This window comes from Xiphophorus hellerii, chromosome 20, assembly GCF_003331165.1.
Source record: "Xiphophorus hellerii strain 12219 chromosome 20, Xiphophorus_hellerii-4.1, whole genome shotgun sequence".
Lineage (NCBI taxonomy): Eukaryota > Metazoa > Chordata > Actinopteri > Cyprinodontiformes > Poeciliidae > Xiphophorus > Xiphophorus hellerii.
This window is the reverse complement of record NC_045691.1, coordinates 10,815,455-10,831,945: the sequence shown is the minus strand read 5'-3', so window position 1 is coordinate 10,831,945 and position 16,491 is coordinate 10,815,455. Positions and strand designations below refer to the sequence as shown.

Below are 16,491 nucleotides of genomic sequence, written 5' to 3'. Positions count from 1 at the left end.
AGCAAGAGATATTCTGTGGTTAGTTTGAACATTCTAGAGTCGAAATACTATAAAAAGATACAAGCTTGTGATGAAACACTTTACAGTGAAGTCCAACAAAAGTTTGATGGAACTTAATGTTTAAGGTTTTCTCACATAACAACTTCAATATATTTAATAAAGATTTTATGACAGAGTAGCTGCCATATGATTGTAAAATAGAGGAAAGGTAATACAGATTGATTCAAAATGTGAAAAATAGTGTATGTATTATAAGTATCAGGCCACCTACTTTGATACCACTATATAATAATACTATATAAGATACAGTGTAATTGCCTTCAAAAGTTCTATAGTTATTAAATATTGTCCACCTGCGTGTAATTTTAGAGGCCATGATTGAACAAACAGCAGACAGACCAGAAGTCAAATTGTGGAGAAGTTAAAAGCAGGTTTAGATTGTAAAGCAATGTCGTAAGCTTCACATGGAGCACTGCTTAAGCCATCATTCAAAAATGGAATCCAAAGCAACCAATGAATCCAAGGCTGGAAGAACTCCAGTTAGAAGCTACAAAACACAAAGACAAACACTTCTGTTTATAAATATGACAAAGTGCAAGACACATATCTTAAAGGACTTGTACGAGTAAGTGAAATTGAAAAAGATAAAATTTCCCTCCACTTCACCAGTATAAATTACTTTGTGTCTCTCTCACATGAAATCCTAATAAAATATTATGAGGTTTGTGGTTATAACAGGTGAAAATATGGAAGATTTAGGGGGCATGAATGTATAGATCCATAAATAAATGAAGTTGAACTTGAAAATGACTGCTGCAGACACATTTGTTTAGTGTAGATTTCCCAAATGCTGACTTGCTCTACAACATCAAGCTGACCACATATCTGCAGTTCCATGTTGTGGAACTGAGGTCAAGGAGGGAGCACATAACCTGTCAGGAGTTAAACCATAAATTTACAGCCTTCTTTTTAAAGACTTGCCTCAAGGAAGAACAGAATACCCTACAAATGTTTTCTCTATGAACTTGATGCTGTCGCTTCTCTGGACTTGTAAGATATAACTATTTGTCATTATTTTACCCTATCAATTTTCTTCCTTTTGTCTGTTTCAATCTAAATTTATCTCCAGGCATTTAATGGGTCCAGAATAGGAGCAAGGACCCCACACATGGCCCCTTAAAGACCACAGCTGGAGCTGGCTCAAAGCGAGTCACCAGTAGAGGGTGGGCTGGATGATGAGTGGTATGGCCACCATCACCTGCTGCCTGTAAAGCAATTTGTTATAGAGTTGTCACTGTAAAATCCATAGCTCGTCCCAGGGTAAAGAAAGCAGGGGTCACATGTAATGAGGATCCCTTTTTGGCTCCAAATCTAGCTCTGACTACCAAAGAAGGACAAACAGCTGGGCAACAGAAAGAGCATGCTTGGTGACTGCGCTGCATAGAATGCATGATGGGCCTTTGTTTTAGAATAAAGGATTTTTGGATTGTATGGTAACGTATTTCATAACTACATCCAAGCTCCCAGATCAGCCTTATTGCAGTGGCTGTCTGAGCTGAAGTATTTTTAGGCAGCTGCATTGTTATTGACCTTTACCTAGATCCAGCACTAACACCCATGGATTTGCACTGATTAAAATGACCTCTTGCACTTCATCTGCACTCAGCAGGAACATCGTATCTCTTCTCTGGGCCTATCTCTACCTGTCACGTATACTTAAGTGACTCACTGAAGTCTCGGGGACATGAGCTGAAAACGTCCTTGAGGTGGGTCAGATGATTCCAGACAAACCCGTCTCTGGACTGGGACTGTTGATATGAGCTGAACTACAAACATGCACTCCGGTGGCATTACAAGAGAGGTTCAAGTGCTTGGAACTAAGGGGAGGATATTTTACTCCCCTCTCCCTGCAGCACATGGCATGAAGGCATCTTCATTGACTTATTAATCATTTTCTAACATAGAGAGGCTATTATGGGCATAGGACCAAACATGGGAAAAACTGAACAAGAAAAGAAATGACAGATGATAAAGTGTGCCAAGGGACACCTAAGATGCCACATTTATGTTTTAGAACTGTCAATTTAAATAACCAATTTAGGTCTGGCCTTTGACTTAAGTGAAAGATTCAGATTTTTATTTCTGTCAATTCTGCTCACTTGTAAAATTTCTCTGTTTAAGGGCCAGAAAATTCTTAATTTTGGTTTAAGTATCCTTTCCTCTCTCTTCAGGAAAATATATTTAGGAGCTATTGCTTTTGTGAAAGAAATTAGCTTAAAATTAAGGCTTGGCACATAGTCTGAGCTGTTATGCCATTAATGCAAAGAAATACTTCCATATGGGTGCAGTAGTATAAAACACAAGGTTTTAAGCAAAGTGATTGTTAGAAATCAACTCCTGTGGAATTGCAGTCATGGTGAAAATAAAACATATCCTTTCTGAAATAACCTAAATTTAGCCTCACATGCGCCAGGGAAGATTCCCCAATACCACCATTTATGAAAGAAGGATTACAAGGAATTGAACAGCTTGTCAAAAAACAGCACCCTCAAAAATCCTAGGTATATATAAAATAGCTAAAGCTTTTTTGTTTTAATGATAATGGGTTATCTTCTTTTCATTTTCATTAGATCTTTAATTAATCATCTAAACACTGAGCTGAAGAGGAACAGTTTTTGCCTCAAAATCCTCCAGTGTCTGCTGGAATGGTGAAGGTAAAGACAGATTTCATTCCGTGCATCAAAGTGGATCTAACATAATATTTTTGTCAGATGGACAACAAAACCAGTGCTTGGCAGAAAGTCCTGCAACCCCTTCATTATTGCTACTGGTATCTTTAGTGGCTGATCCACTAAAGAGCAACTGTCTCTTCGTTCATTTTGGAGAAACTTCTGGTTTTCTGAATGTTTGTTTTGTCCCATATTTTCTCAAATTACTGAGAACTGCTCTAGCTGTGCGGCTTTATGCATAAGGCTGTATATTATTTTTATACTATTTTCCTGATAAACACATTTGTACAATACAATGAGAGGAATAATTAGCAACTGCTTTTCATTGCCTGATTTTGATTCTGATAATACAGAGGTAGCCCGAAACACCAAAAGCTAGGAAGGTGAAAAAACAAAACAAAAACGACAAGAAAAGAAAACACAAAAAATATGCTTCATTCCTCAGTATTACGTGTCTGTTTTGGTCCTGTTTTTTTTTTTTTTACAAAAATGTATACCTTTGCATTTTTTGGTGAAACCTGCATTTTTAAAATATAATTTTAAGTAATATTAAAAGTCTGGGAACTATTCAATCTGTGGAAGGATGCTTACAGTGTCGTGATCTGTGTTTTTCTGTGTTTATTTCTGAGTTTTTGGTGTCCTTGAGTCTCTTCCTTGTCCTATCTCCCCTCGATTACTCCCAGGTGTGTCTCGTTCCCTGATTACCTCCTGTGTATTATGCTGTGTTTTGATTGTTGATTCTATGTTGCATTGTGTTTCTGTGTTTGTAATGATGTAAATCACTTTGAAATGCCTTGCTGCTAAAATGTGCTATACAAATAAAATTTGATTGATTGATTGACTTAGTGATTTAGTGTCACCTGTGTGTCTGTGTCTTTGTCGGGTCCTCGTCTAATGTCCTCAGTGAGTGGTGTCAGTCCATTCGTTTGCTCCGTTGCTACCTGTGTAGCTGCTGGGGTTTTGGACTTTTTTGGATTTCTATTTACCTATTCTCACCATTAAAATCATCATTTTCATTTCTACCTGGGTCTCAAGAGTCTGCCTCACCACCAACACCACAGCTCATGACAGAAGGACCCGACCAGACCGAGGTGAGGAAGCAGCTCATGGCTCAGCAGTACCGGGAGGTATGGATCCAGCAGCAGTTGGAGCTGGCTCAGCGGGATCTCCTGCCATCTCCGCTGCTGCTGGAAGAAATGGGTCTCGAATCGGATTATGATCTGTCGTATGCACCAGTCTGTCTTCCTGTCCTCCGGTAACCTGTGCTACCAGTGCTGAGCTTTGTTTTCCCGCTCTGCTGCTGACAGTATTTTTTTTTTTTGTACTGTTTTGGATATTCAGACATTTTCATCATTAAACTCCGTTTTTTCACATATACCTGGATCCTCAGCGTCTGCCTCTCCACCTCACACCGCACCTCATGACATACAGACAAAGTTTGTGTTGAAAACAGAATTTTGTTTGCTAAAGTGCATCACACTTTAAAATGATTTTCAGTTCAAATCAAATTTACAACCGCTGTTTGTAATTTTTGAAGTCAGGGCAGGGTGAGGGAAGAAGTGAGGGGTGGCGCACAGCTGACGCACCAAAGCAGAACGCTGCGCCTCTCTGAGCGCATCTTCTTTCCCGGCTGCTGGTGGAAAGGCGAGCACTGGATCTGTCCCAGTTTCAGATATTCCTCCCACTGGACTGTGTTATTAGTTGAGTCTGTCGATTTTGAGTCCCTCCAACTTCTCTGAACTTCATCGTGAGGCGCAACCGGGGAACTAAACCTAATCCCATATATTGGCGACGGCGCACTTAAATATCACACATTACGATCAATCTCTAGTTCCAATGAAGATGGTTACAGATGTGCTGATCCAAACTTCGCTCTAATTATAGTCTTTGGAAAGCTAATGGAGACTGAAACCACTTTTTCCTCGTTGTGAAATTCTTTTTATCCGCCGATGATGGACGGCGGACAGTCACCGAGGACTTTCACATCTGACTGTACGTCTTTTACCAACACATGAGAAGAGGCGCTATGATTTCCCCAATGAACACCAGGAGCATATCAGACAACAGCAGTGCAATGGCGATTAGAAATGGGTCAAAGAGGCAACATCATGCCAAGCCCATTTTTATTCTGCTCCTACTTCATTTTCACACCCAGAGTTGATTCATCGTGGTGGTGAGTGAGATCTTGAAGCATTATTTTTGAACTTATGGAACTGGACATGTAAAATACAAATTTAATGTAGCTGCTGCAAAATTCTTTGATTTATCTTTTTGGGGGGGAGATGGGGTGAGGGGGAATTTATTCACATTCCTGTAAATTAAAGTAAAAATAAATTAAAGTTATTTTTTTTGAGTATTTCAATTTCAAATTAAAACTCTCATGGCAAACATGATTATGGGCTGCAGCTAATAAAAACCTAAAATTCAGTTTATCATAAATTTTAAATATTGAATAAGGACAACAAACGTCAAAGAAAAGTTCTGGTCAATCAAGCACAGTGACACTGTAGTCATTAGGCAGGGTAAGGTGCCAAGTCCAAGTATTGTCAAATTTCCTTGTAGAGAGCTGCTCAGTGATAAGATTCTGCTAGGATAAGCATGTAAAGACTTGGATTTCCGAATGAAATGCAAAACAATCTTCAATCAGAAAATTGTTTTTTGACCACGGAACAACAGCTTTGTCCTTTTTCTCCTCAGTTCATGTACGGTGCTTTGGATGTTGTTTCAGGTTCAGGAATGGCCTAAGATGAGTGATACAGTTATAGCCTACATCCTGACTCCTGAAACCAGACGTCGGCTGTAGCCCACACCTTGTGAATCTCCCTTGTGGTGTGACATGGCTTTGTTTCACAATTCTCCGAAAGGTTCCTGTTACCCAGTTGCTCATGCATCATTCTCTATTACACAATTTCCCTTCCACACAACTTTCCATCAATGTGCTTGGACACAGCCCTCTGTTAACAGTCAGCTTCTTTAGCAATGATCTTTTGAAGCTTACCCTCCTTGTGGACTGTCTGCTGGATAACTGTGAAGTCATCAGTCGTCCCCAGGATTATATAGGTTGTATTATGGACATAAAATAACATTGTGTCAGAAACATCACTGTATGGTGTTATGTAAAGGCCAAATAATCTATGATATCAAATAAATACTTTATATATATATATATATATATATATATATATATATACAGTACAGACCAAAAGTTTGGAGACACTTTCTCATTGAATTCAATGAGAAAGTGTCTCCAAACTTTTGGTCTGTACTGTATATATATATATATATATATAACTTTGTGTGTGAATTTCCATTGATTAGCTACTAAAACTATTCTAGTTCATCTACTTTATCTATATATGTACACTCTCCCATGTCTTTAAAAGATCTTTGACTTTGTATAGGAATGTCTTGGATGTGTGTTTATGTTATTCTTCTGCATGTCACTGCACACTGAGATATTCCCTGCAGCAGCGTTCTGAAGATTAATGGTGTGAAGAGAGGTTCCCCTATCCACCGCTCATGCTCAGAGTATAGGTAGCAGGTGCAGGCAGTGGTGCATGAGTGAATGCCCCTTGAAGATTTCTCTTACGGATTTTAAATGCCCTCAAAAGTAAAAAAAAAAATCCTGGAGAATAACCAGCACCTTTAATCCAATCTAACCTGAAATTATACCTGCAAGAAAATGGAATTTCATGAGCTTTTAGTTTTCCTAATCTCTTTCCTGTTATTTTAGTGATACTTCTATATTCCTTTTTTTAATAGTGTCACTGTTAAAAAATGCTGAATGATAAAGTACAGGTACAACAAACTGTTCTGTTCTCAGTTTCATGCAAACAGACACAGTGTCTGTTTGCATGAACAGACACTTTAGTCAGTTTATTTTTTGCCAGTATCTGCTTGCTGTTGTTTTAACAACTAAAGTAATTAAGATGATCACCATAAGTCTCCCTATAGGAATAGCTCCCCACTTTCTTGTTCTCTGTGTCCTCTTGGAAACACTCGGGGCTCGTTCTGTACATCATACAATATAAACACAATAAGCATAAGTCGTGCCTCTGTTTCGTTTTATTGCTCTGGCAGATTGTCACGGTCAGAATGGGAAAGTACAGCCATAACAGGAGTGGAAACAGCCCGCTCGGTCTGTTTCTGTTTCAGTGGCCCGGCGACACAAATGGGGCTGCGATTAAGCGTCAGGTTGATATCCGGAAGGAGAACAGAGCTTAAAAGGGCCAAAACAGGGAGAGAGAGGAGAGGGGTACCTAGTGCGGTCATATGGTTGATCTGAGCTCTAACTTATACTGGAGATGGCTGCCCTCTTGTTGATAAGTGAAGCCCACCAACAATGCCACCATATGATCCATACTCTTATGGGCTGCTGACAAACTCAGGGATAATAAACAGAAAGCAAAATTATTAATAGGAAGTCAAACATTTTTATGTGAATTTGTTTTTTTTTTATTTTTCCTTTTTTGCTGCTCTTTTTCAGTTGGAGTTTCCCATAGCTGCCTGAACATCTAATCATATCAAACAACAAACAAACTTAAACAATGAACATTTTTACTTTTTTATCTTGACATTCAAGTTTGCATGTTCATAATTCAGTTTAAACTTTTGCTAAAATAAAATATAGCTGTATACAATCAAACACTTTATATAGCAAAGTGAATTGAGAACATAATTAGTGGAAAAATCAATAGTTTTTTCTTCTTCCAAACTCACTTCATCCTGTGAAAGACTTATGTAGTTAAGTGCATTATCTACATGCACATATACAGCACCCCTGGTAAAATGTATGCAACAGCCTGGCAGTAAATTGCTAAAATAGTGACTCTGTCACCCTAGGACATAACTCTTCATTGTTCATCACAGCTTGAGTTGCTTTAAACCATTTTAATAAAGAGATTAGAAAATGTAGGCTTGCTTCTTGTAGTCATTTCCTGATTTATGAAGATACACACATTTGGCTTGCTTGGTATATTTTCTAATCTTTCCCATTTTGAAGTGTTTCTAAAACAAGTGAGACATCAGATCATGGGAACAGATGATGAAAAACGTATTCTGACACCAGTGATTTTGTCTAAACAATTATTTCACAATGTTGGAATAATTTTCTCTATTGAATGAATGCATTCAAAGGTTAGAATTTTCAATGATTTTTGTTCTTTCAGTGTAAGATTACTCGAATGCAATAAAATATAAATTTATTCTTATGCCTTTTATGTAGCTTCCCCAGGATTTCCAAAAATGTGGCAGGTGCTGTATTACATAAGAGTACACGTTTAATTGCTAGAAATTAAACCTGTAAGCTGGAGTTTGAAAACATTTGACCTGATCAAATTTATTCATAATGAGACTTCTGTGTTATTTCTTGGGATAGAAAACTTTGATATAAACAGATCATATTTCTTAAATATGAGTAATGTGTCCATCCACCCATCAGACATTTAAGTGCCTCATAAGTTTGTTAGGCAGATTGCTTTCCATTTGATTTTTACATCATATAAAATATATGAATAGTTTTGTAACCCAACATCCAAACATTGTTGTCTTAGCCAACTCAAAAAATAAGGAGAAAGCAAAAGTTAATCTGCAGCAACAATCGCAAAGTGACAAGTGTCACTGATAAAACACTGTGCTCACTTTTCATTTGCATCGTCTGTGTCCCCAGGTACATCGGAGCACTGGGTGCTCGGGTGATCTGTGACAACATTCCCGGCCTGGTGAACAAGCAGCGGCAGCTCTGCCAGCGGCACCCGGACCTGATGCAGTCCATTAGCGAGGGGGCCAACGAGTGGATCAAAGAGTGCCAGCACCAGTTCAGATACCACCGCTGGAACTGCAGCACGCTGGACCGAGATCACACTGTGTTTGGCAGGGTGATGTTGCGAAGTGAGTCTGAGATTTTTCTCAGCCTGCTGCTGTGTGACAGTGGCTGCTTATGTAGATGACGCTTGAGTTCCTTTTCCTCAGAAAAGCCGCATGAGTAAAGAATAAACTCTAAATCAACTTTATCCTGGAATACAAACAGAAGGAGAAAGTGTTGTGGGGGTATTTTTCCATCTCTGGACTGAAGGAAGATTGGGAAAGTGAATGTTCTCCAAAAACAAGAAGCAGATTGAGAGATCCACACTGGTGATGTATAAACAGTAATAGAAGATGTAAATATTTGGGTAGATGTATCTGGCAGCCAGACAAAGCTTCACTCCCTGACATATCGCCTGTGCTTTGCCTCATTGCGTGAGCAGGAATGAGAACAGGAGGAGGGTGGAACAGCCAGACCAAATAACCCCCAGAATCTCCTCTTGTCTGAAATGAAAACACAGTTCAGAGACCCAGAAAGCCCCCGTCTGTTCAAATTGAAAAAAAAAAACCCAAAACAAAACAAAACAGAAAAAAAAGTAAAAGGAAAATTGTTTGGCATGACACTGTTGCCACAACTTTGTCTGGTCCATCTAGAACAAATGGACTGATAATGGCACTCCTACTTAAAATATACAGACAAAAGGTTCCTGTATTTCAAACTAAATACTAAGTAATTCAAATCCTAAAGTAGAACAAAATGACTAAAGGTGAGTTAGGGTAGTAAAAAGGACATTTAAGACAATCAAATAAAAAGTGCTGTCTTTTTCTCTAACGCTCACATATGTTTTTCCATACAGGCAGCAGAGAAGCAGCATTTGTTTACGCCATTTCTTCAGCTGGAGTGGTCTACGCCATTACAAGGGCCTGCAGTCAGGGCGATCTTAAAATCTGCAACTGTGACAGTCTCAAGCGGGGTCAAGCGAGAGACGACAAGGGCTACTTTGACTGGGGGGGATGTAGCGATAACATCAACTATGGCATCAAATTTGCCAAGGCCTTCGTGGATGCTAGAGAAAAGATGGTGAAGGATGCGCGAGCGCTGATGAACCTCCACAACAACCGATGTGGTCGGATGGTGAGCAGCAGCAGTTCTAATTTTAGAATTACAACTTTTGATGCAAGTCAGAAAATAAATTATGTTTCCTAATTGTGTTTTGAGACAAGTCAAATACTTTGAATATTGTGAAACAATTCAATATTTTTTCATGGGCTTCAGGTAAGTCAAGTTTGTTAGTCAATCAAGCAAAGTAACACCCTGGACAGTGGTTGAATGTCATTAAACCACTGTCAAAGGTACCATACCTCAACAGTGGGTGAAGGTGCCAAGTCTTTCTGGAAAATTAAATCAGCATCTCCATAAAGCTTGTCATCAGAAAAAAACATGAAGCACCCTAAAATATGCAAGTAGATAGCTGTTAACTGTGGACTTCAAAGACAATGGACCAAAACCAGCAGATAATAAAGCACGGCAAATCATCATTGTCTGTGGAAACTTTACACTAAACAGCAATGTGGATTCTCCAGACTCTGGGACCTTGATTTCAAAATGAAATTCACCTCTTACATTTATCTGAAAAGAGGACTTTCAACCACTTAACCAACAGTTCAGTTCTTTTTCTCTTCAGCTCAGCTAGTATGAGACGTCTGATGTATTCTCTAGTTGAGGAATGGCTTGACATGAGAAATGAGACATCTGTTGCCCATGTCTGTTACCCACAATGCATAAGGTCTGAATGTGCTGACTCCAGCCTCAATCCATTCCTTGTGAAGCTCTGTCTGCAATTATTTTTATTGCTGATGCACCTTTTTCTTCATAACTCTGTGAACAACCAGTTTCTTTAGCAATGATTTTTTTTGTTTGTGGCTTACTCTCCTTGTTGATGGTGTCAATGAATGTCTCCTGAATATCTGACAGGTTAGTAGTCTTGCCCATGACTGTACAATTTACTGACCTAGAAAGAGATCACTTAGAGTTTTGTTGCTTTGAGTTTATTAGCTGATTAGGTTGTACCATCATGAATGTCAAATATTGGACTTTTCCACAATATTCAAATTTTATAAGACACCAAATTTTGAATTTTCATGATATATAAGCCATAACAAACAAAAGTGCAAGAAATAAAAGTTTGAAAAAGTTCACTCAATGTGTGATGGATCTATAAATTATAAGAGTTTCACTGTTAGGAAATTAGCATAAAAAACTGGACATGTACCGGTACTTGTATATGAAAATAAGTGAAAGGGACAAAATGATAATTATTTAAAAGTTAGAGTTGTCAAATGCTTATTTTGTTTAATAGTTGCAGAATTCCTTCACATATACTGTAGTCATTTTTCATAACACATTCTTGATCATGATTGACTATTAAGATAACTAACAATTTGTCACATGGCTTGATAAAAATAGTTGAAATTATGTCCAAAATCACAAATATTCCACAACCTAACTTCCTTAATGAGAATGTAGGAAATACTGTGTGTATATATTTACGACTGTAGACTAAGAGTAAGATACAGAGTTTATTGATCTTTTAAGATCCTAAATGTGATCTTAAACGATTACATTTAGGATATAAATTCAGTTCTAAATAGAGTTAACAGCAGAGCTGATTACACCAGCCGGCAACATCAACAGCTTAACACCCTGTCACCTCTGACCCATGCTCTAGGCAGTGAAGCGCTTTATGAAGCTGGAGTGCAAGTGTCACGGGGTCAGTGGTTCCTGTTCTCTGAGAACCTGTTGGCTGGCTATGTCTGACTTCAGGCGAACCGGGGACTACCTTCGGAAGAAGTACAACACGGCCATTGAAGTGACGATGAACCAGGATGGGACTGGCTTTAGGGTGGCTGACAGGGACTTCCAGGGAACCACCAAGAATGAACTGGTGTATGTGGAGAACTCCCCAGATTACTGTGTCAGGGACCGGATGGCAGGTAAGTGAATGAGTTACAATTTATTGCAAGTTGTTTTTGATGAACAATTTTTGAAAAGGTTGGTTCAAAATGGTCAAATTGATTAAAAACAACTGTATACTGTGATATTAAAGTCTCATACTTTGGGGATCATGAATTTATTTCAGAAATTCAATTCAAAAACTGAAACTCATATATTAATCAGAGTGATATATAAAATGGTAATTTTATTCTATTAATATTGCTTGCAGCTTATAAAAACTAAAAGCATCACCTGACTGTGGAGAATTTCTCAGAAAATCTAAATATTACAAAAAGAAAATAAGAAAAATATGACTTTTTATGGAAATGTCTAGCCTACTGAAATATATATCCATTTAGTGTGCAGTTTAGGCAATATACAATGAAATGCAACATTCCATTTGAAAAGAGGATGTTGAAGGCTCGCCACAGTCTAGTTTCTTTTCTCCTTAGCCCAGGTAAGACACTTGTGAGGTGTCTGGTTCAGAATGACCTTACTCCAAGGAATGTGACATGCGTTGCTCATATTCTAGCTATGTCTGTTTATGCATATTCTTAAAGCAATGAGGATCTGAAAAGCTTGAAAAAAGATTTCCCTGGACCTTTGGTATTTCTTTAAAACATTGGGAAAAAACAAAATCTAGATTTTCTTTGAAACACTGTTTTGAAAAATGACAAACAGATGGTGAATCATGCACTACTTTAAAAAAAAATTGGGTAGAAATCCATCCTCTCAAGTCTTGAATTCCTCCACAGCTTAAAGTTCAATAATTTGACCTCTCACATCTCCTTTAATTCCTGATGTTTGCTTTGCCTGGTTGTCAGATCCATCCCCTTCAGTAGACCGTGACGGAGTTCACTGTTAGCAGATTAGATGAGGTTAGCATGTGCAGGGGACGTGATGGCACTGATTTTACAAATTCCTCTGCTCCTTCCAGCATTTAGCTTGGTTGCACTTTGACTCAAAGGGACATGCTGTCTTACCTTGTAAAAAAAAAAGTTAACTTAATAGTGGTCGTTGACTTACCTTACCTATCTGATGCTAAGATTTTCCACTTTAGTATATGACCACAATCTGAAACTATTCTGCCTGGTGGACTGAACCTTCTGGAATAGTGAGGGAAAAGTGGTATTTTGGTTTGGCCAACTGGCAGGATTACTTGTTAAGTAGTTTTTAAACATTTTATTTTGTGGAATGCCAACAATTCCATAATAAATAAATTGTGAGATCTATGCTGAGGTATGTTACATTTAGTCATGGTTTTTGATACGATGATGTTCCATATCTGGATGGTGGCACCGCTTGGAAGTAGCCCAAGCACAGGTCTGTCAGTTGTGCCCTGACCAAATTAATATTGTTTTTTGAGCATGTCCGGTCAATAAGAAATTATTGCCCCCCTGTATTATGCAGAATGAAATCTTTGCAAATATATATATACAGTACAGACCAAAAGTTTGGACACACTTTCTGGTCCATTTTCAAAATTGGAAAGAACTTATGTTATTGAATTCAATGAGAAAGTGTGTCCAAACTTTTGGTCTGTATTGAGTACAGACCAAAAGTTTGGACACCTGTGTGGTGTCCAAACTTTTGGACACCACACAGTGTCCAAACCACACAGTGTCCAAACTTTTGGTACTGTATATATACTATATATATCGCTATGAAGTGCAGCATGTTGATGACATATGATATACAGACACAAATGTATTTTTTTCTGTGTCTGTAAAATATACACTGGTCAGTCCAGAGTTTGATAACTGTACACTGAACAAGGCTTTTCTTTTTCAAAAAACATTGACGTTTATGAAACACTTTTTTGGGTAACACTGTTAAAGCATGTGGCTAATTAATATGTTGAATTGTTTATTATAACTTTCCTTCTCATTAACCACACCAGTCACAGACAGGTGTAGGATGCATGCTGGGTCTTGGTGTTCAGAGTTTTGTGAATATTTTGTTACATAACAAATTCTGAAATGTGAAGTTGTATTTTCATCACACATAAGGAACAATCGAGTTTCTACAAATGGGGTTATAGTTATCTGTTCAATATCTCATATGCAGTCAGAAAGATCCCACTTTGAAGAGAATTGGAGTACTATTGAGTGCTTTCTTCTGCAGAAAAACTAATGATCAGTGGAAACTATTTAATGTAACTTCCTTAAGTTCAAAGTTTCTAAATTATTTGGTCATTATGACAAATCAGGCATTTATTCTCTTCTCATCACAGGCTCTTTGGGGACTGCTGGCAGAGTGTGCAACAAGTCCTCAAGAGGCACAGATGGCTGTGAGGTCATGTGCTGTGGACGAGGCTACGACACCATGCGCAGTCAAACGCTGTTACCAAGTGTGAATGCAAGTTCAAGTGGTGCTGCGCAGTGGAGTGCAAAGACTGTGAGGACGTAGTGGACATTCACACCTGCAAACCGCACAAGAGGCCCGATTGGTTGGACATAACTTAGCAAAAAGGCAAGGCCAAAAACAGCCGCAATAGGCTCAAGGACTTGCTCTAAAGATTCCTATAAGTGGGATCTTGTGACTGCAAAGGCTTTGTCGTTTGATACTTTGATCCTTCTCGATGCAAGGACCTCCTAAACCTTGAGAGGAGGAAAGAAACTGGAAAAGAAGTGCATTGAACAGTTTACAACAAGACCATTTATGAGACACTTTTGTTATTAAATGGTTGAATATATTATAAAACTATTATATTTAGATCTTTGACACAATGCATTCTTATATGAAGATGGGAGACATAGCCATAATAACAGAAATACCGGATCTAAAGTAACAGAAAAAAAGTGCTGCTGACAATGTGTCATTTATAATTGACGATAGACATGCATGTTGTTGTTTTTAGTCTAGATACCTGAGAATTGGAAATGTATTGGTTGGCAAAATAGCTTACATGGGGGCAGTAAAACCGATAATTTTATCTTAAAACAAAAATCATGTTTAGACAGTATTGCCTTTCAGAGATATTGTAATTAATAAATAATTCAGGGTCATATGTTGCCAGAGCCTTCATTCAACCCTGAGTAAGTAGTGGGAAGGTGATTTCAGCAAGTGGCCAAAAAGTTGTATTTTTTTGTTTGAGGGAATTTCTTGTTAACAATTATCAGGGATGTTAAAGACAAGATACTCTGAAAGACTATGTTTTTGGAGGAAATTAAGATTTCTTTTTTTATCCAGTTATTAAGACTCATTTGAGAAAACAATGGTGATCTCATCTTAAGACAGGTTTGTGACGAACCTTATGAACTGTCATTACTTTATGAAGAATGGATTTGTCATCAGTGACTTATTACAGTTCCAAAGCTGAGTAAGTTTAAATACTAGAGAATTTGGTGTCTAGTAGTTTTCAATGTTCATGCATTTAAGTCTGTCTTAAATAATGACACAAAATGTGAAGCAATAGATTCTGGGATTAATTGCTGTTCAGGACAGTAGAATAGACTGAAAACTGGTCCATTTTCAAAATTGGAAAGAACTTATGTTATTATTATTAATTATATAACTGCTTACCATTAAACATTTTTTGCAAGTAGCTCCCAACCAACTCAAATTTATCTGATACAGGAAAATTACAAGGGTACTACTGATATAATGTAGCACATACCTTTCATGTTACCTCTATATGTAAGCAGAATTCTGAAATAAATAAATTATAATATTTTTATCCATCCAACCAGTGTCTTGTCTGAGATTGGGTTGCAGACGTAACAGATCAGACGATGCATACCTCTCCATGGCCAAACCCTTCAGTCTACTCTATGAGGCCACATTGTACTCCCATGACTGTAGGATCACATTTGTCCTCAGACGCAGGTACTGCTTTGGGAGTCTCCTTCAAGAGGAGCATGAACTGAAAACTTCAAAAAGGAAGTGCCTAGGAGGCATTGCACTGAGACATCTGATGACTCCTTTTTAAGTGAAGAAGTAACTAACTGGTTTTCTTCCAGGATTGTTGTGCATTTAGCACCGTCCACTCTCCCTGTAATGAGCTTTCCCTGACATGCGTTCCCACAGCATGATCCTGCCAGCTTATTTTACTGGTCTTTATGATACTGTTAGTTCTGTAATTTCAACAAAACTCTCAGGTGTCAGGTATTTATACTGAGATCAAATGACACATGGGGGTACTCTATTTACTAATTAGCTACCTTATGAAAGACCGTTTCACAGAAATTAGAGGCATCAGATTAAATTGAGCTCAATAGTTATGTAAACCAGACTTTTCAGATCTTTTAAGTTGTTGCATATAAAACTTTTGTAACGCTCATTATAATCTTGTCTATGCAACTGTGCTTTCAGCCCAGTGCACAAGCACTTAGTCTCATACTGCTCCTTGAAAACTTTCAGGAAATGAGCCAAAACATTACAAAAACCATTGTAATGGCTCAAGATCTTAAATATGACAGCCTAACATCTGGTAAAGCAGCAGTGTTAGGCCTTCTCAAACACAAGTCTTTAGAAGGGTTTATGGATCTAAATGAATTTGACAACAAGCTACGAACATTAAAAATGAAGAAATTGTTTCAAGACCACGCAATGTGAACAACAGCCAAGAGAAAGTGCTTTAAACAAAGCCAAATGATACACCAAGTCAAAAGTCAATTACAAGTAAAATAGTCTGTTTTCAATTTCTTTAGTAGTCTGAGGTGGGTTCGTTTCTCTTACAGATTAGAAAGGTGAAAGTTGTAAGCAATAACTTCTGACTGATTAAAAACGCTCCTGGGTTTGCACTGATCTGTATTAAAAGTTCAGCTTTTGAATATCTTAATGAAGACATTTTAAATTTAGGTATTTTGTCATTCAGCAAAATTAATTTTATCTGATGATGAAATTGTTCAGGTTGGACTGAGGCCAGATTCTTTTGTCCAAGTGAAGCTTTGGGCCAGGAGGAAATAGGGGAAAGGTCTTGAAGTATACCTGACAAGTCTGTATACTTCGTCTGTGTCTCTG

General features: G+C 37.9%; 1 protein-coding gene across 1 annotated transcript; it reads left to right on the top strand.

Moving 5' to 3' along the window:
- The first annotated feature begins 4,300 nt into the window (after positions 1–4,300).
- Positions 4,301–15,214, top strand: LOC116710766 (protein Wnt-2b-like). The gene is given in 6 exon segments (XM_032549995.1): positions 4,301–4,902; positions 8,398–8,618; positions 9,389–9,666; positions 11,261–11,525; positions 13,760–13,857; positions 13,860–15,214. Coding segments are annotated over 6 exon segments (1,080 nt in total). The 5' UTR covers positions 4,301–4,816; the 3' UTR covers positions 13,992–15,214.
- Positions 15,215–16,491: the final 1,277 nt, after the last annotated feature.